Genomic DNA, 26173 nt, shown 5'->3' with positions numbered 1-26173 from the left:
GACATTTCCGATCCTAAAAGTGCAAAGGTAGATGTTTCAGCTTTCCTGAGTTGAGGAATCTCATTCTATGTAAAAAATGAGAGTACTTTAGTGAATAGATACCTATTGAAGGAAAATTAAGAGAATTTTCCAGAAACCTGACATCTATTCGTGTAAGCAGCAACAAGAACACCTGAGGGTTCTGGCACATTCAACTTGAAAGTATTTTCATAGGTAAAGTAAATGACATACAACATACAGGCCAAAACATGTGAAACTGACAATATTTAATCACTGTTAACCTATGAGAGAAACCACTTTCTATAGACTGCCTAATGGCGGTAGTTTCAAAGGGACATAAATAATATAGTTGAAATGTACCCAAAGCTAGCACACTGGGCAAACATTATAAAGAAATGCCTAAATGGGTGAGGAGTAACCACAAAAATGAAGACATTTATTTTCAGAGTTCAAACTATGGTAGATTTGAGAGGATGTTTGGAAATGACTAATTTTCACTCGCTTCCAAATTCCTGCACAAGATTCTTTATCTCTCACCAGTCACGCTGGGCCTGGTTGTCTGCCAGCCTCTTCCGGTGCTCACAGGCACCCACCTGCACCCCGTGTCCTCCTTTCGTGTTTTCCGCCATCCTTCCTTGCAACGCGTGTTTCACTCTACTGCCCAATTCACAACATACTCATAGGACTTTTTTCAAAAAAAAAATTAACTTTTTCTTTCAAGACACATTTTTTTTTTCATTTAGAAAGATTTCAAATTATTTTCATAGTGTCTTTTAACCTGCCCTCAATATCCCATTGCTGAATTCTATAGATATGGGAACCAAGGACTGGGTACCCTTGATTTGCCCATTCTGTTAGAAGCAGAGGCAGGATCTATTCCAGGACCCCTGCCAGCTTCTCCAGAACGCTTTCTATCCCTCAAACAAGAGAAAAACACATTTGTGTGGTGTGTGTGTGTGTACACACATGTGTGTGTGCAAAGAGATATAATAGAGCAAAATTTTAAATTCAGAAAATATATTGATTGAATTACTAGCCTAACTCGTCTTTGAGCTCTAAAGTCCACTGAATGATGAATTAATTTTTTTTCTAAACTACAGATTCTCTCCCAGTCCTCACCCTCATCATCCCATTGGTAAAGGGAATAAATTTAAATCAGGTATTTCTTTGGCATCACACACAGGACCCTCATAAATACAAACTAATAACAATTTATTTTTCTGTTGTGAAGACCTAAATTTAGCACTGCAAAAACAACTTTTTTTTCATGCTAAAGAAAACTCAAAACTGGTATCAGCTTCTACTTTGAAGTAAATTTTGTAAGTATCTCAGGAGTTTTGACACTTTATAAGTTAAGTCATGAGTGACACACCATTGGAGTAGTTTGACTGGGGTCCACATGACAGATGTAGCCTTTAAAAATACTGAATAGCAGTGTTCCTGTTCATTTTCCTTAGGTTTTTTAAGGAAAGACACTGGAAAACAAAATCTTCATAATGAAATATTTATTTAGCACGGTTATATAACCTTTTTAGGTATGAAAACTGTATTTGACTTGCTAAATATGAAAGCTAGCTGGCATGGGGTTTAAGAAATAGTAATAAAACAAAACACCATTGAAGAAACACATAGAAAAATGAACACAAAATAGCTTTGGACACATTTAGTACTTAAACATAAAAGCAAAGGCTTAAATTTTTAAAAAATAATTTATAGACATTATATGACATACTCCAGAAATATTTACATTATGTTTTAAAATCTAGCACTTTCCTTTCAGCTACTTCTGAATTACACACACACACACACACACACACAATCATCAAAACAGTTTTGAGAGAATTATGATGGCAGTGCAGTTAAAAAATAAATAAACACTATCTCTCCTCTCCAAGTTGCTTTTTAATTACTGTTTTCTAGTCCTTTCTTCTGCTTCACCAACTCTTAAAGATTTTTTTTTTTCTAGCATCACAATCTATAGTCTCTCACTTCCCATTCTCTTCTCCACTTACTACTTTCTGGTTTCTTCTTCCAGCACATCCCTGAAACCACTTACATGCATATACCAATATCATCTCCCTTGAACCCCAGGTTTTTAATCAACTATATACAAGCATTTACTTTACTTCATCTCTCAAAGACATTTGACATAAGAGACCATTAATTTTTTTGAAATCCTTTCCTCTCCTGGTTTCCATAAAACATGAAACCACCTTCTCTTAGTTTTATTACTTATCTCAGTCCTTTGTCTCCTCTTTCTTTCTCTATTAGCTCCGTAATGTTGGTGTTGGTGTATATGCTATTTAGGGCCTCATCTCCTCTGCCTTCTGGGTGACATCGCATGCTGCCATTGCTTAATAGGTCTTTTGTAATTTGAAGACTCACGTGTACACCTCCAGCTCTGCCGTCTCTCCTGTGTAAAGGACCCATTTCTCCAGCTGTGCCCTCCCATTGCTGTCCCACTGGTACCTTATACTCAGCAATACCAAAACTGAACTCAAAATCTTCCACTAACTCACCTTGCTTTCATTCCCTATTATTAATGAATTATATCAGTTTCTACATACTTGCTCATGCTAAATATCTAGGACATACACTGAATTTCTCCTTTTCTCTTAATAGAACACATTCAGTTAGGACGTACTGATCCTATATTCCTCATCTCTCTTCACATGTCTACTTCTATCTACTTCCCTTGCCACAACTTTGAATTGGATCACCTGCATTTTGGGCAGTTGCATTTACTTTATTATGTAAGCCCTTCCATTTATATGACTTGAAGTTCAACTGGATCATACTGTTTCCCTGCTACCTAAAGTGAGTTCCTGATTGGTCAAAGGAAATCATGGTGACTTCATTTCCTTTGGTGGGAATGTGAATTAGACCAATGAAGCATGAAAGGGGGTTTGGGGAAACTGTTCCCTCAATCTTGAAAAGAGACAAAAGGAAGATGAGATCCCTCTTTCATCTCTAATGCTTTTGTTTGTTTGTTTGTTTGTTTTGCTTTTTTGTAGTAGGACTTGAACTCAGGGATGCTTAATCACTGAGCCACATCCCAGTACTTTTTATTTTTTATTTTGAGACAGGGTTTTGCTAAGTTGCTTAGGGCCTGGCTAAGTTTCTGAGGCTGAATTTGAACTTGCAATCTTCCTTCCTCCGTCTCCCAAGGTGCTAAGATTATAGGAGGGCACCACCATGCTTGGCTTTAATGCTATTTTAAGAGAGTATGATTCTTGGTCATTTTGAGATTGAGAAGGCAATTAAACCATACCCTGTGGAAGTCAGTGCAAAAATGTGGAAGGAATCTGGGCCCTGATATTATCACTCTGCCCATGGCATTAAACTCTGTATGACTAATAATAAATTCCTCAGGATTTTAAGTGGCACACATCTATAATTCCAGCAACTCTGGAGGCTGAGCAGGTGGATCACAAATTCGAGGTTAGCCTCAACAACTTAATGAGACCCTAAACAACTTAGTGAGACCCTATCTCAAATTAAAAAATAAAAAAAAGGACTGGGAATGTGCTTAGTGATTAAGCACCCCTGGGTTCAATATCTTGTACCAAATAAATAAATAAATAAATAACAGTGTGTAATCTGAATTTAAAAAATGCTAATTATAGATGATCGATACTATTTTAATAGCATTTTAAAATATTTTACAGCCTGTTGATCCATCTTACACCCTTAAATTCCTTTCTGTACATCACAATTAAGTTGCTCACCCACCTAAAGTTCTGCAATAATCTGAGGATAATGCTCTAACTTCTTTCTCAGTTTGTAATAGCAAACCAGCATCATATTTTCCCCAGAAACATTTCTAGCATTATTTTTAACCTTATACATTACTTTTCAGCCTTGAGGAACAGCATTTACTTTCTAAAATATACTAGACTCTCAGCTTGGGGCCACACTGTTTTTTTTCTCTGAAAGAATGGCCTTTTTTCCTGCTTAACCCCCATGCAACTTTCTGAACTTAGATGTTCCCATTTTCAGGCTCTTGTTCTCTCTGTTTCCATAGAACCGAGGGCACAATCATGCTTAGTACTTTGTAATATGGTTATAGTCTAATGATTGAAAGAGTTAACCTCAAGTCATAGTTCTGCATCAAATTCTGTCTCTACTACCCAGAAGCTGAACGATCTAGGATAAGTTATTTATTGGGCTTTCCTTCTAAAATAAGAATAATATCCTATATGATCATATATGGGAAATATAAATATTGTCTGTTACCTAAGTGAAGTGCTTGATACATACTGAGAGGTGTGTGTATGTTTGTGATTGTGATTGAGTATGTGGGATCTACTTTCTCCATTATGCTTTGTTCAGTGTCTTACACACAATAGGCATTTAAAAATTTTTTGGGGGGTAAAGAGAGATGAGTTTGTTTTAAACAAATGAAAAAAACATGTTGATTATTTCCACCACAGAGGCATAGCCCCATCCTCAGTTTTTTTTATCCAGAAAAATGGTAAGATTCATTTTTGTCATTGTCCCTGAGATACTAAGAAAAACAATCTAAGGAAAGTAAACAAGGTGTGATGAAAGACTAAAGCATAATGTATTCTGGGAGTGAAAAAAAATGTACCTGGAAATGCAGCAGAAAAAGACTGTTGATTTATGATTCTTGTTTCTTTACTTTGCTGGTATTTTAAAAAAGCAATTCCAAATTTAAGAATTTGAAATGTGAAATGTTACTTTCCCCTGGAAAATAGTTTTAATTGCATGACTTGTTCCATGTGGGTGGATTATGTAAACAACTGGGGGATAAAACCCTAAAACTAGGGAATAAAAACCCTTCCTCCACTCATTGGTAGGCATTTGTGAGTTCATTTGTACATTAAAATCAAAAAGATTTTGAAAGAAAGTATGTTTTTGTATTTTATTTCATTCAGATCTATCTCTTAAAACAAAGACCTTTATTGGTTTGCATTTGCTTCCTCCTCCTGTGCATTGGAGCACAGTGTCCCGTTGTCCTCAAGACCACGCCCCCTTTTAGGAGCTCCTGGCAGCATTATCTCAGGTTCATCCTCTCAGTTAGGTAATGGATGCCGTACAGGCAGGAAGAGCAGTAAGAGCATTTCCTATTAGGGCATTTAAGAATTAACTCAAAACTAGTGAATGGGAATTTTATAGGGCAGTTTTAAGTATTCGGTAGATAGATGGGTAAGCTTTATGATCTTTCAATCATGAAACGTTATGACTCCTTAAACACATCAGGATGTGTAACATTGTCTCTTTAGTTGAGCTAATTTTCAACATCTGCATGACTGTGTAATGAGTGGGGCTGTGATTCAAGGATATACCAGATGTGCTATCAAAGTGTCCAGTCTCAAAACCATTCAACTGAGAAATGAAAGAAAAGTTGTTTCTTTTTTCTCTGAACTATTTACAACCAGGCAATTTTTTTTTAAGTTTTAATTTGGGAATAATTAATTGCAGAAAAGTTGCAAAGGTAATGCAAGGCGTCCTCATTCACTCATCACTCAGTTCCCTCTAATACGTTTGACAAAGGGTACGTTTGTTAACACTAAGAAATAATCATTACACAATGCTGTTAACTAAGCTACAGCTTTTATTTGTATCTCATCTATTTTTTTTCTAGCAAAGCCCTTTTTCTACTGCATCATCCAATCCAGGAAACCATGTTGCCTTTATTAATCATGTCTCTTTAATCTCCTTTGATTTATAAGTTTTTCAGTCTTTCTTTGATTCTTATGACCTTGAAACTGAAGAGTCAGATGTTCTGTAGAATGTCTCTGAATTTTAGGATGTCTGTTGTATGGATTGAACTTTTATGCTCTTTCTTAAACATGGATGCTAATTGCAAATAATTTTCAAGAGAATTCTGTTATCAAAACTAGTATTCTATTTAGGATGGAGTAATTTACAATATTACCACTAACAGCATATTATTTAACGTTCACAAGAGCACTAAAGCTATTACTAATACTTATGAAATGGAATTTATGATGTGTGGCTCAACTACATGCATTTCATGCTAAAAGCAATGCAGACAAGGAGAAATCACTGTGCTAACAACACAGCAGGGTGAAAGCCTGCCATTTGAGTGACAGTAACAAATTTCGTAGAAGCCTTGGAAAATTTTAGACACTTCTTATTTCTAGTCACTTTATGAAAATATCAATTGTATTTTTTCAACATGGAATTAATTTTGGTGGCAAAGACCTAGATTTTTAAGAAAATATAAGTTTGCTAAGAGAGGTGATTGAGTATGAAAAATATATTTTTATAGCTAGCTATCCCAAATCTTTTTCACCAAATGTTGCTCAAGTTTAACTTTGTTTCATTATTTGCATTTAGTTTTTCTTCCTTTAAAAAGCATATACCTTTAGTAACATCCCATTAGTATAGGAATCTAATTTTAGACTGACTTTCTCCTTTACTAGGATTAGAGTATGATAAAGAGGCAAGATAATGCAAAAAAAAAAAAAAAAATTGAAAACAAACCTATGAGTTCTTCTTAAGATTTCCTGTAAGAATTTGTAGCCCATAATTGCTCTTTGCTTTATGTCAAGAAAAGACATGCTGCGTCAAGAACTGGAGAACTGGATTTCCTTTTCATAGATCATACACAAAACATTTGTATGTATAAATTAGATATGTTATTAAAGTAACATATAAAATTTGAAAACCACAGAATCCATGTGACCTGGAAGATTTCATCTTTATAAAAGGAAGATAATTATCCATTTTCTTAATGTCCAGCTTTATCAGTCCAACTGCTGCTTTCCTGGAATGGGTCTGAAAATTCCTCTTGTTAACTGTTAATTTCATGTAAAAAGATAACTTTAGAAAACTTTGGAAGCATAATTTCAAAACAATGCCAATGACCAAAACATCATTCCTTCCTTAGAGTTTACCTCAAAATTAAGACTACGAATGTCATCTGGGATTAAAAGATGTACATTAAAAAGTGTTAAAAGAAATGGGGAAATTAAACTAGACCAGTAATGAATAATTTTATAGACTACTAAATACTCACTCTCCATCTCCAAATGTTGCTGAAAGACATGTACCTGGTTTTGTGTTTTGTTTTGTTTGGTTTTTTAAGTAATTCAATGCAGTCGAAGGATTCTAGTTGCATGCATGGAGTGTTGAGGTGCTGTGAGTGCCCAGGGTGGTCCTGAACACCCAAGGCCAGGTGTAGGGAGCCCTGCTTCAGAGGCTTCAGCCTGCTGCTTACTGTTCCAGCCTAGGATCAACATGAGTGTAAAGTGTCCTTTTGACACGTGGGAATACTTCAGCCCATCAACAGGAATAAAAAAACTGAATGTGAATCTGAAAAGAAACCATCTCTTTTTCCATCAAATTTGTGAAAAACATTTTTTTTTAATATATACAATTGTCAAACTTAAGAAACAGATGGTAGATCTGTGTCAGTCAGTGAGGAGAGGATGATTCGGAGGAAATTTTCTGAATGATTGTCAGGAAACTGGGTCCCCGTAACTGCCTGTTTTTAGCATCATTTTTGAGCCACTTTGCAAAGGGAGGGCTGGAATTCAGAAACCACGGGAGGCAGCTGTTCTCACTGCCTGCAGATAGAACCTCATGTGACTGGCCACCAAAAAATCATGTGTTGTGGAGACTTGATATCTTTATTCTTATTCAAAAGTCTTGCTTTTGATAATGTTACTTTAAAGCCCTCCAAGGACTGAAGGAAAATGTGAAAGAAATGTGATAAAATACAGCATTGAACATGGAAAACACATTCAAACTATGGGGCCTTCTACCTATCATCGTCTGAGATCATTACTCAAATGCTTTTCTTTTTTACTCAGCATGAGCAGCATAATCACAGTAGAATTATGGAGAAATCAGAATTCAAGATAGCAGGCACATTTAGATGCCTATAAAATTCAACATTAGTAGGAAAATGAAATTTTGCATGCCAATTAAAAGAATGAACTGTAATAAACATTTACTCAATGCCACCTGTGGATCTTCTACCCATTTGCATAGCCTTTGCAAGTATCCCTTTAGATAATCCTCATACTAACTCATCCCTGTATTAGTTATTATAATTCTTGCTCTACAGTCAAAACTCACAATGATATTTATTTTATGGCATTTTAAATTGACACAATAATCAAATTTATTTATCAAATCAAATTATGGGCCATGATAGGATGATTCAATATATGTATGCAATATGTAAGGATCAAATCAGGATAATTAGCATGTCCATCACTTCCAACATTTAAAATCCTCTCTGCTAGCTATTCTGAAACATACATTATTATAAATTACAGTAACCCTACTGTATCATAGAACACCAGAACTTATTCCTCATATTTAACTGTAACTTCATCCTCTCCCTCTCCCTTCTGTCCTCTCCCCACCGTGGACTCTGATAACCCCTGTTCTACACTGTGCTTCCTATGTCTCAACTTTTTATATTCCACATGTGAGTGACATCCCACAGTAGCCGCCTATCTTTGTCTGGCTCATTTCACTTAATATAATGTCCTCCGGCTTCATCTATGTTGCCACAAATAACAGAATTTCATCTATCTGTGGCCGAATAGTATTTCCTTGTGTGTATGTACCACCTTTTCTCTACCTGTTCATCTGTCGATAGCTATGTAGGCTGGTTCCATATCTTGGCTACTGTGAATAGTGCTGCAGTGTACACAGGAGTGCAGATGGCTCTTTCTGAGTGATTTCATTTTTGTTGTTTATGTACCCAGTAGTGGGATTGCTGGGTATTCAACCTACACAAAGTCTTAGTTGGTTGAGCTGGGATTCAAAACCAGGTCAGTTAAGTATGATATAAAGTTCAGTTCTTCTTTCACCACAGTATTTATATTTGGGGCTACAGTTTTGCATTTTGTTCTTTGTTGCATGAACACCAATATAGATAATGCATGAAAATTCAAAAGCACATGAAAATGCCAAGAGGAAATGGAAGACATCTTATGAAATGAGAACTTACACATGCCATTTCTTACAATGAGTTTCAAAATTTTATTGCTCAAATTTTTCATACTATGGGACTCTAGGCACAAATTATATTAAGATTAAATTTTTTAAAAAATTGCTTTTCCCACAAACTAACCACTGTGTAAGACACAAAGGATGCTGATTTTTATCAGTGCCTTTAAGAGGCACAAATTGAGTTAGCAAGTCAATTATGGAAAGGCAATAATAATGGTGGGAATGAGAGAATAGTAATTACTAGCATTTGTTGAATTCTTCAATAAGTTGCTAAGGATTTATTTAAGGGGCAGAACAGCCTTTTAAGTAGATATTACAATCTTCACTTAACTATAACCGGAGCTGATGTAAGGTTAATAGTAAAAAGTTTACATTCTCCTACTAAAACATTTTAACAGGAAACAAACATATCCATATATTTAAAAGTAGATGGATGAGGAGTGTCTAGCAGGAATGGGGAAGGGAGGGAGGAAGTTGTCAGCTTATAAACAAGAGTACAAAGGTGACTGAATGGGACATGATAAGCACCTAGAGTAGGCAAAGGCAGTGGAAAGGAAAAGGAAGTTACAGCTTCCAGATATTAGGTATTCAAGAACTCTGTGCCCAAGGGCAGGACAAGGTTTGGAAATGAATGCTCAGAATCCTCTGCTCCCAGGAGGCAGCATAAGTATAAAGGCTTTGGAATCTGACTGATAAGGAATTGAGGTTTTGCTCTGTTACTCACTTGGTGTTTGAAGAAATTTACTTGAATCTGTCTTCCTTTCACCACTTATAAAACAAAAGTAGTAATATTTATCACATAGGGATATTATGAGGATTATGTAAAATAATGTATTGTAGGTATCCAATACATCTTCCTTTTTATTTTCACTCAACATAGAAAAAAGCTTTTCTCATGTAGCCAGCACTGCCCCAGTATGTTTTTCCAAAGAAGTTAAATGAAAAGCTCCTCATGATACTTTCTAAAACTTATTTATGAATGTTAATAGATTATTTTAATATTTTCTATATCATGAAACACTGATTTAGTCAAAACATAAGACAATTGGTAGACATACTCAGCATGGGAAGTCATTACCAACCAGGGCAAAAGGGTGTTATCAGTCAATGTGGCATGGCAGAGAAAGGTCCCTACACATGTTTGTTTTTTTGGGTATTATCTTTCATTAGACTGTTCAATCCCATATTAAGGAAGTTGTTTAATCAATGTAGCTCAGTACATTTGCTTGCAAAGGGCTCAATGTGATATTTTTTTTACCAGTAAAGTAATATTTCATATATGATGTTAGAGAACTCGACACAAATGAAAAATCCTTGCCTTGATTATGTCTGATTATTTCACAATTGTGAGGTAAAAAGAATATGAATTCAACTCACAATTGAACACAGGCATCTTGCTTTTTTCTTTATAATCTATTTTTCTCCAAGATTCATTATGCAACTAACTAGTAAAATCTGATTGCTGGCCAAAGAAAGGGTGATTATTTATTTTTTTATATTGTTGAAGATAAAATAGGGTTTAACATTGTTTCTCATTAACATAATTTGTGAGTGCTTTACAAAATGAAGTGCTCCTGAAATACACCAAATCACAATAAAAATTAACCTTGTTTTTGAAATACATTTTCATTAAAGCAAAACCAAATCGACCTGAAATTCAGTATTATGTAGCAGTTAAATGTATAACCAGACAGCTTCTACACAAACTAGAGAAGTTGTGGTTTTTACCCTGAGATAGGGCTGATTATGCTAGTGCTATGGCAACCAGTTGCACCATTTGGAAGCGCTTGTGCGCTTAACCGCATGAGCTGCGCCTCTTCCTTTCCTATAAAGACTTAGAATAAGAAAAACAGAAGTTCGCGAGGAGGAGAAACCACAAGGGCAGTAAAGACACTGCTGTGAGCTTTTAGCTGTGCAAACAGCAGTCTGTGAGAACAACACACTGAAAACCTCTTCTCTTTCAAAGTGTAGCTTTTCCCATTATGCCCCATGTCTTTAATGATTTTGAAAGTAACCCAAGTGTTGCTGTTCAGCGTTGGTTTGAAGGGGAAATGAGAAGAAATTAGTGGTGCATTTATCAGCCTTTGCTGGATTATCCTCAGCTTTGAGGAGTTGAGGGACTGCAAATGGTGCAGTTTTGGTGGATGTTTGATCAATCCTATGGGTGATATGGAGACTGGTTTGTGAGGGGCTCTCTCCATATCCTAGTACTATTTTCTGTTTATTTTTTATTGTCTTGTATTTAGTTTACATGCACACAAATTTATTTTAATCTGCCTCCTGGTTGATGGAAAGGCATTTTTTTGTGCTGTTGTGAGCAGCCTTAAACAGAACTAGATGAGATGTGTGTCCCTCTACTCTCCTCACTGGTTCACCCCCTCACCCTGCTCCTGAGAAGTTACAGGTTTCATCAGCATTTTTGCTTGTTTTACTTTAAAGCATGGGTGTGGTAAGAGTAACACATTTTCAAGCATGTTTTACTGCTTTTCCTTCCTAGATGATTTGGGTAAAAACACCAAGGACACACAAGTTCATGTGATTGTGTTATTTTGTCACAGGCAGGTCTGTTCCCTTGTTCTTCCCCTTTTTTTCTAAGTAAAAAGAATCTCCCTCTTCAACAGACATCATCCTGAAGTTTGTGCTTTTTAACAATAAGTTTTAATGTATGATAGTTTGAATGATGGTTCATATATGGTATTTTACTTATTGTTGAGTCCCTCGTAGCTATTTGGCACAAGTACTGAATTTAGCCCAGTCTTTTTCCCTATAACACAGTGCTATTGAACATGCTTGGAATCAGATATGCACTGAAGTTTAAACTTAGTTTCCTATGAGTTCTTTAGCCTTGCTCATATTTATTTATGTTCTTGACCCTTCGTCTATAAAAAAAACAAATAATGCTATTGACTCTGTAGGAGTCCTATAATACTTAGATAAAATAAGATGCAATGTTATTTAGCATGGTGCCATCCATCTGGTAGCTGCTTATTAAACAATGACTATTATTAATAGTACTAAAGACACTGATCAAACAATTTCACCACTTGTGCAAAGGCCCTTTGGTGGTCATTTCTTTGTGAGCTTAACCTATTCTAGAGGAAGTGAGGAGCCACAAAACTGTACTAAGAGACTAGCATAATTAATGGATGTTGCTATCTGAAGTGCAATATATGAATAAAATATATATATCCTTGGATTTAGAGAAATGAGAACAAGAGATTTTTATAAGAATAATAAAGATAATATGGAAATTAAAGTATTGTGGGAACTGTTTTAAAAAGCGCATATGGGTTTTTAAAAAAAAGAGTATATGATTAAGGATATATCTTTACCAGTTGTTCTTAACCCTTGTTCCCCATTGTAATCATTAAAGTTTAAGAAAATACAACATGGTTTGTTTCACACCATGAATCTACTAAATCAGAATTTCCAGAGGTGGAGCCCAGGAATCTGTACTTTCAATTTAATGCATAACCAGGACTGATGCATACAAGATTGATATTTTGCTTTAATCAGGATTACAATATTGACATAGTAACACACACACACACACACACACACACACACAGTACATAACTGATACGAATGAGAATTTCATAAGCCGTGTTTCAAAGAACACTGAAATTCCATTGTGCATGTTCTGAGTATGTGCTTGTGGCAAAAACTCTTGGGAGATCCTGGGTTAAAGAAAACTACATAAACTTACCTATGCCTTTAATATGCTAATGCAACTTATAAATCTTTCCAAAGGGCATGTAAAATTATTTTTTAAAGCATTTGACTTTTAAAGACAGTGAATCTAAATCATAGACCTGTTTCCCCATTAGCACACAGGAAGTAATATTCTATATTACCCATGAATTATAGATAAAAATATTGTAAGATAGAAAAAATGGAGCAACTTTTTCATACCTGGTCATCTAGTCTTTATTAATTTTTTTCATCATTTTCTTAATTAATCAACATGTCTAAAATTGATAACATGGTGTTTTAAGCCAAATAAAAGATCTGTAAGTGCATGAGTAGCTTTCTAGGTTAAAGTGTGCATATACTCATGTTGACTCACAAATGAAAAATAATATTTATGATATTGTGCACAATAATTCTTTGGGAGAGAGTGGACATGATTGCTATATTTAAAAATAATAAATTATTTGATTTTGTTTTACCCCAAGGACCTAAATATTAGTTTTCTCTATCTCTGTCTTACATATTTTTCTTTAATATTTGTATTTTCATTTAAAAAGTGTTTGAACATTTAGACAATACTTCGAGCCCTAGAGTAAAGAAAAGTTATTTTCTGCCACTGCATTTCCTCTATTGATTCCTGCATTCTAGAAACAAACACAAACACTTTATAATATTGTGCCATTTGTAAATGGTGATTTTTTTTTGTGCTGTTTTGTGTTTTAAGATTTTAGCCAGTGTCCATTTGACCTTGATGTTGAAATGCTGATCTTTATAAACTCTTGTTCTTTGTTCATGGACACAATGTCGTCTCATTTCTGAGATTATTAATTGGAGTTGGTTTTATAATTGTTCTTTGCCTTGTCTGTTTCTACCAAGTTCCACCTGTGTTTATTTTGATTCTTGTGGGAGGCTTTGGTCTAGTGTTTCTTGGATGTCTATTTGTATTTATGAGTAAGGTCTAAAAAATATTTTAAAATTCTCTGGGCCTTGATGAAGCTTATGAATTTATTAGCCTTAACACTATTGAATGAAATCAGAAAAGCATAAGCTCTCTCAACCTTAGTTTCCTTATCTATCAGATGAACGCATGTCAATACATACCATTAGAATCTTGTGTTTCCACATGAGTAGAAATCTGAATTATTATCTGGCAGTAGACAGCAGCTATTTTACACAAAGGAGTCCAAACATAATAATAACTACTGTTTTAACATTTAGTCTGCCTACAGAATAAGAAAATTACTGTTAATTGAACACTACTTCAAATCTAATACTTCCTCTGTATGACTGCGAGCAATTTGCTAAAGTCCGTTAATTATCAGTTTAATTCCCTATAAAATGTGTAAAATAATTTCTGGGATGGTTTACCTGAATCATTAAATTAAAAATACACATACATGCACACACAGAGAAAGAGGTGTGCATGGTGTCTGATACATAAAAACATTTCGGTGAGCTGTTTCTATCATTATTTTCTGACAAGAAAATGGATGAAGGAAGGGCTACTTCCTCTAAAATCTTGATAATAGCTTGTTTGTCATGTGCACAGAGTTCTTGTTCTATTAATACTTATTAATGTGATACAGTTTGTTGGATTCATTATCTGTGGATCATATGCCAGGTTTATGGAGTAAGTAAAAGTAGAATCCTTTAATTTTTTTGTATACTTTATTATTGTCATGCCATACAGAGAATGGAAAGCTGTGCCTATCAGTTCTAGCTGACCCTTATTTTTTTCTTTATTTTTTCCACTTTGCATGGCCCTTAGGCTTATGGAAGTCAGGGATTCGTTCTATACCTTCAGGGCACACCTCCATTCCTTTTAGGCCAATACTTAGAATAAGCATTTATTTCATCTATTCTGTTTTATCCTTCTGTCCTCATGCTTCTCTTCGATTTGCCAACTAGACAGGCTTAAATCCCCTTGGAAATGGCATTCCATTTATTTCATTTATTTCTTTTTGGAAGCGAGGTAGCAGGGGTAGTATTTAAAGACCAGGTATGTCTTTTGAATGCCATTCCACTCAAATTGATTCCTGGTTCTTGCTGAAATCTCTGATCTGGGACTTAAGGGTGTGACTTCAAGGCAACTTTGATTTGCAATCACATAAACATTTTGAGTTGTAAAGGAAACATATTGGGAAAGGTAAATTCAGTAACAATACATGTGTTAGAATAACACTGCTTTGAAGATCAAGTGTTCTGTTATCTACATTTTCATCTGTTTAATGTATCTAGTCAATTCCATTGGTGATTCACAACAGGATTATAATGGGGAAAAGAGATCTGGGTTAGATGATTTACAGATTTTTGGTGCTATGGTGCCACCTACTGCAATATTACTAAATATTGCTTGCCCTAGGTAATGAAGACACAGGGCACTTGTATGAAAAAAAAGTGTAGAACATTGTGTCCCCAGAAGGTTAAACTCAAAGTTTTTCTGTAATTAATAGAAACACTGAGAATATTACTGTGCTTTATTGTATTATATTTATTTGATGCATTTATAGAATTCAAAGGAAAACTCCATGCAGTTCATTCTTTTAGAAAAACTGATACTTTCTCTTTATTGTCACACACCTTGACATATGTTCACTTAACATTATTTTATGTACTTGTCTTTACCTATTCTCCACCTTTACACAGTATTGCTCATACATAAAGTTTGCATACATCATAATCCTATTTTATTAATATAACATAGTATTTGATATGTATTTATCATGCACTGGTTGTTAAGTACTTTATGCAAAGATTCTGTTTTACCAGATCTACTTGACTTCAGTAACAGTAGATTGTTACTTTGAGTATTTCAGGAGCTAGGGTATAGAGGGCATAGGGCGGTACACATATGTCAAACAACAGAGATAACTATATTAGCTCATTTGCTTTGCATTGCCCAACCAGAGTAATCTGTCACCCTATACTGCAGCTAAATGGATAGTTCGTGAAATAATTAAATATCTCACACAGCCAATCTTTTTAGGTCTTTTTGTTTAATAATGAGGATTCATCCCAGGTGCTTCTACCTATGATTTCAGCAATCTTCTGATGATGTCTGCATACATGAAATGAAACAGATAGTCATTGCTATGGAACTTAGGAAGAATTTCAAAATGTGATAGAGGCATTGAAGAATTTGGTATATAGTTTCCTCTAAGTATCTAAGCAATGTCACTTACCCTCTACTTCATTTCATATGCAGAGACCATCTCCACAGAAGTATTTGTTAGTGCACTGATTGCCTTTATGTAAGTTAAGAGATGATTTGGGGGAGGACTGCCCCTAGATAGTAGGGATTTTAACCAGGCTATTCATGTAGGTCACCTTTGTGTTCCTATTTGGAGATTTGTAAATTTTTGTGATTTAGAAAAATAATTTAAGAGACTCTACATTTAGGTGTTCAAATGGATATGGACTATGGACATTAATGTTTTATTTCAAGTTGCACTGCTGACACAGATGCAAAGTGCTTTGGTTTGAATTTTGGAGTGATTTTTGAATTTTTTAAAAAAATTTTGGAGTGATTCTATGAGATTTTTTGAGCAATTAAAAATTTTCATGTCATTGATCATGTTAAATAAAAGTTTTATTAATTCTGAAAATATACTTGCAGGGATTTTGTGACCATAGAACAAATAATTTTGGTTTTATGTTGAATCTAAACAGGTAATGCTGAAGTCTTGGAATTTTCTTTCAAAAAAAAAGAAAGGGTGTGTGTGTGTGTGTGTGTGTAGGTATAGGTGTGTAGGTGCAAGCTTGACACATCATATAAATAAAATTTAAGAAAAGCATAAACTACAGTATTTTAACATAGCCACTTGGTGGAGGAATTTAAAATTGCTTTTGGAGATAAATGTCTATTCGTGTAAATGTATGTTCAATCTGAGAAAACTTTATGGAAAGTATGCATGAACAAAGACAGGAAAACTTGACAGAACTTTAGAAATTATGTTGTTTTCCAGGGATGTTAACTTTTTTTTTTCTTTTTTTTTGGGTGCTGGGGCTAGAACCTAGGGCCTTGTGTTTACAAGGCAAGTACTCTACCGACTGAGCTATCTCCCCAGCCCCTTCTTTGTTTTTTTTTTTTTTTTGCATAAAAGTTTAAAGGATTTGGGGAGCTACTGAGTGTGGAACCACAATTATACCAGAAATACATGTAATTCTATTCCCAAGCTTCAGAACTTTTGCACAGCTAAACAAGAGGCCTATGGATTATAATGTTGTTTAATATTTGTGTTTTTCACTGAAGTTTTGTTGCCTTTCTGGTCATGACAATATCCTATAATAAATGAATTTGATAGACCTCTGAATTTTCCCTAATCTTTTTCTGTAACATGTTTAGAGCATTCACTCAGCAAATTATGGTTTAATCTGAATATCCACTTCTAGGGTCCAGGTTAGTTTTGCATTTTTAATATTACTGGTAATGTACTCTGAAGGAAAATCCTGATTGAAATGCTTTTTTAAATTAACTTATGAATGATTAATAAACACATTCTCTGTGGAACATAAGACAGTGTTAAAAGATTTTCCTTGCTATGAAATCCAGATGAAGAAGAAAGGCTGTGAGGACAGATTGATAAGGGAGGAGGGAGACCTGAGGGTGAGGATGTGGCCTGCAGAGTCGGACAGGCTCAGGCTCAAACCTGGGCTAGTGTGCACCTGAGTTTCACAGGGTTTTTGCAATGCTTAAGATAAAAAAAAAAAAAAAGGAAAGATTAAAAAAAAAACAAAAACAAACAAAGAGGTTAGTATAGTATAGGGCCTAGTACCCATTAAGCACTCAGTTACTACTAACAACTAATAATAATATCATGATACCATTTCTGGATTGTTCTTTAAAAAAGATAAATCTCTATTTCAGTAATTTACTTCATCCTCCATTTCTGAACTTTGATTAAAATACTACACACTACATAGTTCCAATTCTCAAAAAGTTTGATCTGAATTCAAATGCTTCTTCATTACATCTCCCCTTAAAGATATCACTCCAATGGCTATCTAAAGAGCATGAACTAAATCACAAAGTCTTATTCCTCCAGTACTATACCAACTATACATAAACCTGTAGGTCATGACTTAAATGCATCCACCAGCCAGCCACCAACCTGGAAGTCTAATAAGATGTTCCTCCCATGTACTTCTTCCACAGTACATTCTGTCTTCATGTTTTGTTGATCTTTTGGGTTTTCTGTGTCTCAGAGCTCATTGAGGGTATTAGTCATATTATGCCTTTACCATGTGACATAATGCAAGTATTCAAAATAAATAATCATTATTTAAGTAAATGAATGCATCTGAGAAAAAAAAATCATTTTTAAGACTTTGACAGACTTGAAATTAATCTGTAGTTTCCCTTTATTCCTCATTTTTCTAATTTTGCCCGGGAATTTAAAAGTAATAGCATTATCTCGATCTTCTTGAGCTTTGTAAACATGTAGAGAGGAAAACTAGCTTCAAAGAGGTAAAAGATACTGAAAATTGCAAACTTGTAAATGTTCCAATATAAAAATGATATGTAATTTTAAATTTACATATACATACATGCATATATAAACTTTGAAATTTTCTAAGAGGATTTTTTTCCTTTTGTAGGACAAATCTTGATTTCTCCCAGTAATCAATATTTGTATTTTACTTATTTTATTTTCTTATTTTGAAGGTTATAATGTAGACATATATTTATTATTCAAAGAATTCATTTTAAGAACAAATTTTATATTTCTGAATGATTCTTGACATTCACTTATTCCATCCTGAGATAAGTCTGCTAACTACCTAAACATATTAAGTTGTACAATGTTATTATGTATAAGCATTAACGTCTATTAAACTTGACAGTAAGTCACACGACAGGATTCTAATAATTTTTAAATATTTTAATACTATGAATAAATAAATTTAAGTTATATCACAAAACTTTATAGTCCAAATGTGAGTTAAAAATTATGAGATATTAAAGTGAAGTCTAAACATAATTATATGTTTATTTAAGTTAGTATATATTTTATATGTTAATTACATTTGTATTTATTAATATTTAAAATTTCACATATAGTCTTACATAGTAAACAATTATTTGCATCTTAATTCTTCAAGAGTAATTTGCCATTTTCAAAGCATACAAAAGCCTTGACTATTAAGATATTTTGTAATAACCATTTCAAATTCTCCTTTCACAATTGTATGAATGGTCTTAAAAAGTGTTCAAATTCTGAGATAAATAAATTTAAACAATGAAAATTCTGCCAACACGGTCATATGATTACACACAAAGTAATAAAGAAATTAAATTGCAGGCAGTTAAAGATAAATCATGTCACTTATCATTATTGAAGATGTTCTATTTATTCACTGATTAATCATATGGTTGACTGTATGCACTGAGAAAGTAAGTAAACCACTATTACAGTTACTGTTTAATAATTATAACAAACAATTCTAAATGTGACATATTTGACATATTCTGAAAATTGGATAATTATAGGAATTATTTTTGTCATTAAATAAAAATTCTCTCCCAATAATGAAAACAAAAGCTATGCAAATACTAATGAAAACACTCCCAAATCTGTGTAAGAAGTATATTCTTTTAATTTTTAAAAGGTCTAATGGAATTTATGTCATTCCTGCATAGCAGATTTTGATTGATTCATGTAATCTTCTTAAATGAAATATAGCACCTCTTTTATAGAGGATTAAGTTACTCAATCTTATGAACAAGTTATTTTTGTATAGAGAGATGGATATGTGATAGAATGAGATGTCAGTGTTTAAAATGGTAGATGACTTGGTACCATTGTGAGGGAGCTTCCATTTCCTCTGCCCTGACTCTGCTGTCATAAGTCTTCAAATGATGAAACCTGGTGAGTTAAAATTGTGACCCATTATGCAAAAGTGAATGGTATCTCCCAAATATTGTCAACAAGAATGTTATCAATGGGAACCAGTAATCTGACCAAGGTGGGGGTTAGGAGACAAAGTGAAATTGGCAATTGAATCATGTCACCTAATCTTAACTTCCTATTTGTGAAACTAGAGATTAAGTGTATGCAAGGATATGAAGACTTCTACATGGGAGAACAGATCTCTGAACACTCAGCTTCATACACCAGGACTGAAATTGCTTTGTTGGAAGTAGTCTTTAGGAATTCCCCTCTTCAAAATAGCATAGTACTGTTACATTGAGTGTTTGGATTGGTTCTCCTTCTAAAGTCTTATAATTCAAAACTAACAAAAGAGTGGGAGTGGATGCTAAAGAGAGCTTGTTGCAACATTTTTTTTCACAGCAAAAGGGATCATCGGAATTCTGCCAACACCAAAGTTTATCCAACCTAAAAATAACAAATTAATAGTCGCTGTGTCTATAATGATGATAGTGAGTGAACATTGGTGGACAGAATAGCTCTGTCCTCCCTCCTACCCTTGCTTTCCTCTTCACTTCTTTGTTCTTTTCCCTTATTTTCCCTCCCTTTTATTCAAGGCATAGTAGATGGGAAAATACTATGGTTAGGCTTTCAATTTGACCCCAAGGATTGGGGGTAGCTACTGGCCTATTTTTTCTTTGGATATGTTGGCAAGTAATTATGGGTGAAAGTTTGTTACTAAATGGATTGATTTGTGAGTTACCTGGTTATATAATTCTAGATAGTGAATATTTTCATTGGAAAATAACACATATAACAAGTGCATTAGCACTTTGGATTTCTGTAATCACGGAATAATTTTGTGATATTTCCCATGTATTGGCAGTTCAATATGATTTAGACTGGTTTTATCTGTAGTGAAAATTAACTTTATTTTTGCATTGATGGATGAAATTAGGGTTTCTTTCTGTCATTCCTATTTCCATTTTCTTAATTTTCTAATCAGTAATAATACCTCAATTTTCGTTCTTAACTTCTTCTCATCTCCTCACTTCCGCTTTTCTAATTTTCCCAGTCTTTCCATCTTCCCATATTTGTGCCATTCTCTTTCACCCAAACTTGTTGAACTGAATTAATTTCAGTAATTGTGTAATATTTCAGTTTTAATTAATTGAATATTTAAAAATACATAATTTGCTATCCAAAGAAGTTAATACATGTTTAAACAGAAAATTTAGAAAAAATTAATTTTTTTAATTCCAAAAATCACATGTAAGTTTAAAAATAAACCAATTTGGTGTATTTCCCTATTCTTTCATAAAGAAATAGAGTTTTTCAGTCAAACAGCACAAACCAATTTAAAGGCCTTTCATATGCACTGCTGATTTGCCCTGAATAAAACTGTTCCCATGGGTACATCCATATCAATTTTGCTGATACCTATTTCACTAATACTTGGTCACATTTCTCTTCTTTTTAAAGTGAATTTGAACTGTGGAAAATATTACTTCAGTATCTTAAATTGTGTTTCTTTTGTTATCATAAAGTTAAAGATATTTTGATGTCTTCATAAATGTGGGTCATTTGTATACCTATTTGTGAATTTCATTTTCCAGTCCTTTACTCACACTTCATTTGCTTTAGTTACATTTAATATATTTAAAAAGTCTGTGTGTATCTAGAAGTTTGTTTTTCCTTTACTGTTTTTCTCTTAGAATCTCATTTCTCCTGATAATTCCCTTCTGACCTTATCTCTCTCCTTTATTTTCTTCATCTAAAAGTCTTTTAAAATTTTCCTTAAGCATCCTTATCCATTGTTCTCCATCCTTCTGAACCCAAATGCTTTGGATAACTGAAAACCCAGAAACTGAATGGGAAGAGAGAAAAGGATAGTTGTTTTCAAAACTATTTTCCACTTTTACCTTTAGCTATTATTTTTTTGCTTCATTTATTATCTAAGTCTGCATGTTATATTTCTGCATGCACCTATATTTGCACCCCCAAAGTTAAAAAAAAAGAGTGGGAATGGATGCTAAAGAGAGCTTGTGGCAACATTTCTCTCAGAGCAAAAGGAATCATTGGAGTCCTGCCTCCACCAAAGTTGACCTAACTTGTCTTCGTTACATACGTGTAGTAGGCATGGCATACATGTTATGAGGAACTGGAGAGTTGGTATACTTAGGTGACTATGGAGTTCACATACTTATTTCCTTCTTCTTCCATCTCCCATTAATATAACAGGACTGAACACCACTGAAAATTCCAGGATTCTGTTTCCAAGTAGCCCCTTACCTGCTCGCACCACTGCATCCTCACTTGCAAGCACCTCTGAAAGAGAAAATGACTCCTCAGAGACCGTGTCTCCTCCTAGTCCAGGTGATCCTTCAACCAAATCTCTCTAGACCCTTTGGATGATGCTAATGTTTTTGCTATGACAGGTTAACACAGAAATGTTCTTAACTGAAATATATTAGGGAAAAACTCATTTAAAAAAAATTCTTAAGTGATCAAACAGCTTTTCTTTAAGTTGTGTGTGCAGTTTCTAATTATGTGTGCAGTATTTTATTCAAGTGCATAAAATGTAGGAAGTAGTAGATCCCTATAAAATATTAGTTGGCTGAAGTCATGAATGTGTGCCATTAGGGAGAGGGGAAGGGAGGGAGGAAAGACCCTAAGTAAAATCAGGAGGGGAAAGTTTCTCCATTTCTCCATGTCCACACATTCTCTCCATTCCTGCTCACTCAGTTTGCTGTAACCCAGGACGGGTTGGAACTCCTTATCAGAGTTAAAGAAGAATCTTCCCTTTTCTTTGTTCCATTCCATGTTCATATTATCAAAAACAATTGAAGATAGGCAATTTATTTTTAAAAATCCTCTCTGAAGATTGTTACCTTGGCTTTGTTATGTGGGTTTCTCCTGGAGATATTTGTGTTATTTAAATTATATTTTAAATTAATCCAAGTTGTGAGAACTAATAGTGGGATTTAAGGTAAGATGGTCACATTCATAGCAAGATACCAGATTGATGTGAGAAGTATTTTTGCTCCTTAGAACATTTACATGTCAATGATTCCAGCTCCTTTTATGGTCAACATTAGGTCTGCCAGTGTATTCAGTACATAAATCTACCAATAGGACAGTTGGTTGTCCATGTATTTCCGAAATAATGTGCTATCATTTTCTTAAGTAAACAGGTTTATAGACAAACTCTGATAAGAACTAAGCTATGTGATTAACAATGCCATTTATCTTAATTTGCAAAACAAACATGTATAACACAGTCACAGAAACTTTGTTTACAGCAGATTGCAGTGTTTTGAGTGCAATATTGATGAAATATACTAATAAGCAGTTAAATAAATGGATAATGCCTTCTTCAGCAATTACTGACTGTGTAATTAATCTTTATTCCACTTCCTCCTGCCACCAACAGCAGAAAGGTGGCTAGAACAACTGAACTCATTGCCTGATGTTTCTACAAAAGCAATTTAAGGATGGAGTTGCTGATACTGGGTGGAACATTTCATTCTAAGTTACTATTGCTGAGTCACGTCACACAGAATTTCCATATTAAAGGTTCCATGTTTCACTTCGCATACACACACAACAAATCACACTTATGAAACATTTCTGACTCTTTATTGCCACACTTTGTTTTTAACCTGAACAAATTAGTCATAGATTTACAGATAGAGCATATGAGAAAAAAGGTTTTAAAATTAAATGTACTGGAAATAAGGATAAATAATCTTAAAATTGTAATTAATTTTGGCAGTATCAATCCTGCTTTCTAATAAAAGGGCACATTTATATAGAAAATAAACTTGCCATAAGGTGATATATCAGTTATCTGCTGCAACAAATTCTGTATACATTATTTAATTCATGATTATGATTGATTTATATTTTAGAATGCAACAATTTTTGTCTTGCTCACTGATAAATACAAGGAAACATACTTTAATCCACATTTCTAATGATTTAATATGCACCATTCAAAACAGATGCAACATGAGCAAACTATAGTTTCTTGAGTGTGTACATGTACATGTGTATATAAGCACACACTCATTGAACTGGTTGTACACTTCTCCTAGCAGTAAATATTATCAATCTGTCAAAACTGCCATTATGGTAGTTAAAAATACTTCATGTTGATTTACATTTGTTTAATTTGTCATAATGATGAGCATTTTTCCCTATACGTTTTGAATTCTGTATATATCAATTAGGTACCTGCTACATGGTTTGTCCATTTTTCTATTTCTTCTCTGTGATTTGTGAGATATTAGTTTATTGGAGGATTCTATTCTTATTCTGCCCACAAGAAAATGTTCCAGCATTCAGTTTGTAGAGTTGAAGGAGAATTTGAAAAGATCATAGAGACTTGGAAGTCACATAAAACAATCTGCACGCGTGAATCCTAAAAGGCCAGTTGTCTAACCCAGGGAGCCCCCAGGAATCTGGAGACGAGGAACTCAGGCGCCATCTTCCTGCCTGGGGACCTCCATAAATGGCAGGGACATTTTAATAGATTGGGTTAGTTCACAGTTTGGTAACCTGTAATGGCAACTTGCTCCTTGTTAGTCTCTTAGTGTTTGGATTTTCTCCTGCAGTGCGGGAAGACTGATGGAGAGATCTCATTTTCTTGCCTAGGTGTTGCATCCTCTCAGACGCCTTACCTTTCCACGCATGCCGACTCGCAGGCGCCCTCTCCCGGAGAAGCTGACCCTCAAACACTCAGCAGCAAGGCTGTGCTTACCACACTCACAACCGCTCTGGGCGGGCTTAATGTTTCAGGTTTGCGGATCCTTTAGACTTGTGCAAATACAAAGAGTACGAGAGAACTTCCTGTATCTAAAAAGGGTGTGAAAAAAATCCAGCCACTTAGTCAACGCATTGCACTTGCTAGCTGATAAATTTGGACTTCCATATTTGTTCTTAGGATATGAAACCACATAACAAAAGTTATTCTAACAGATACGAAATAGTAAAGAATGAGGATTTAGGCTACAGCAAAAACGTGCTCAGGAGGAACCAGTTATTTATGATACGCTGTATATCTTTCTATTTTAGGCAGTTATTGTACAGTGAAACCTTTTTGCTAGTAATAAAGAATAATGAATCTTTAAATCCTCAAATCAACAAACAATAGTGAAAACTAGGTTATTGCTTGTTATCAGTAAAAGACACTAAATAATGAAATTATTATTTTAGAAAATGAGAAAAAAGAAAAACCTGCTTGTATTTTCCATTTAATTCTCCAGATTCATATTAGCGTCTTGGTTTTCATAAAGCATTCTCTCCTTAACTTTCCAAAAGTAGTGTCTAAATCCCTTCATGATGTCATTTTTTTTTTTTCACAGATAAAGTAAGCATGTCCCTTCTCAGGTCATAAGTCCATACACTTACACATGTAAATTGAGTAACCTGAGTACTTGGATGTTACAGATAGAAATGGAGGGCTAAATAGCTGACGGGAAAGCAGTGCTGCTTGGTAGATTCAAACATGGAAGCTCAGCACATATAAGACATACTTATTTATTCTGAAGGATTAGCGGGTCCTCTTAGCATGAAAATATTACAAGAAACTTGCACATGTTAAACAATTAGAAGAGCTGTCCTCACCTCCAGCTGCATTCTAATTACACCAGCTGCCATGGGAACCATAGTAGATTTGGTGTTTTTAGCAAATCCATAGACTCAGAAGATGTGGAAGGGAAGAAATTGTAAAATACCCAAAGAAAACTGACCCCTAGGGACTGGTTGTCACACAAACTACTCTGCCCTAATCAAAGAATTCCTCCTCTCGGTCTGTGGCTACTTTTACTAATTAAAGATCTATTTTATTATGAAGGATCAACCTGATTAAAGTAGAAAATGCCATTCCTAAACTGCGGCTGAGATTTCCTACCTAAGGAGGGAAATGTGGTTTTCAGATGAGGAGGTGAAAACCTGGGTACCTCTGGACAGCACAGGGGCAAGGGTTGCATAGGAGGAAAGAAGAAAAGAGGCAAGTGAGAGAAAAGTAGGAAGGAAGGTGGAAGAAGGCTAAAGACAAACCTGGCTGCCTTAAAACTTTGCAGAGTTCCAGTTCTAAGTCTGAATGAAATTTGAAAGTAAAAATAAATAAACTTTCCTACTTTTCTACTTACTCTTTTGGAACCCTGCTCAGGATCCTGAACTGATGAATTGATGTTTACTTTATTCATTCTCTTCGGTGGCTTAGTTAAATGTAGATGTTTAGTAGCTTTGGAAGACTGAACTAAGAACTCAAACTCAATTAGGAGGGAGATGCATTTCCAATTCCAAAAGAAGGAATGCATTAAATTAGGAACTGCAATCCATTTGCAATTGGAAGATGCCTGTATACACCATTAAAGTCGTTTGCAGAACATGCATATGTGTATCACTGACAAAATGCAGAGTCTCACTGCAGGTGGGCATAATTTCATATCATTGAACTGACAACCCCAGGCATCCTGACTGAAATAACCAAACAAGCTCTGGATTAGGGGCTAGCTTATGTTTCTTTTACTCTCCCCATGACAACTAGCAAAGAACTAGTCAAGTTGTAAAATTCTGAGTGTGATGTCTGGGGAAAGACTGTAATGCTCATTAAGTGTTTTGAAGCCTGACAAGGAAGAGTCTTC

At 34.5% G+C, this 26173-nt stretch overlaps 1 protein-coding gene across 5 annotated transcripts in view; it reads left to right on the top strand.

Moving 5' to 3' along the window:
* Positions 1 to 26173, top strand: part of Ptprc (protein tyrosine phosphatase receptor type C) — a 110073-nt gene that overhangs the window by 28943 nt on the left and 54957 nt on the right. For 2 of the 5 annotated variants that reach the window (XM_047520670.1, XM_047520668.1), the window contains exons 3-4: positions 21762 to 21896; positions 24177 to 24320. The exons of 1 other annotated variant lie outside the window; for it this stretch is intronic. In XM_047520670.1, coding sequence (XP_047376626.1) covers positions 21762 to 21896; positions 24177 to 24320 — 279 coding nt within the window. The remainder of the gene's footprint in view (positions 1 to 21761; positions 21897 to 24176; positions 24321 to 26173) is intronic. 2 more of the 5 variants (XM_047520669.1, XM_047520671.1) reach the window with 2 other exon arrangements.

The sequence above is a fragment of the Sciurus carolinensis genome, chromosome 12 (assembly GCF_902686445.1).
Source record: "Sciurus carolinensis chromosome 12, mSciCar1.2, whole genome shotgun sequence".
In the NCBI taxonomy this organism is placed as follows: Eukaryota; Metazoa; Chordata; class Mammalia; order Rodentia; family Sciuridae; genus Sciurus; species Sciurus carolinensis.
Note: the sequence above shows the minus strand (reverse complement) of the source record. Positions and strands in the feature narration are given on the sequence as shown.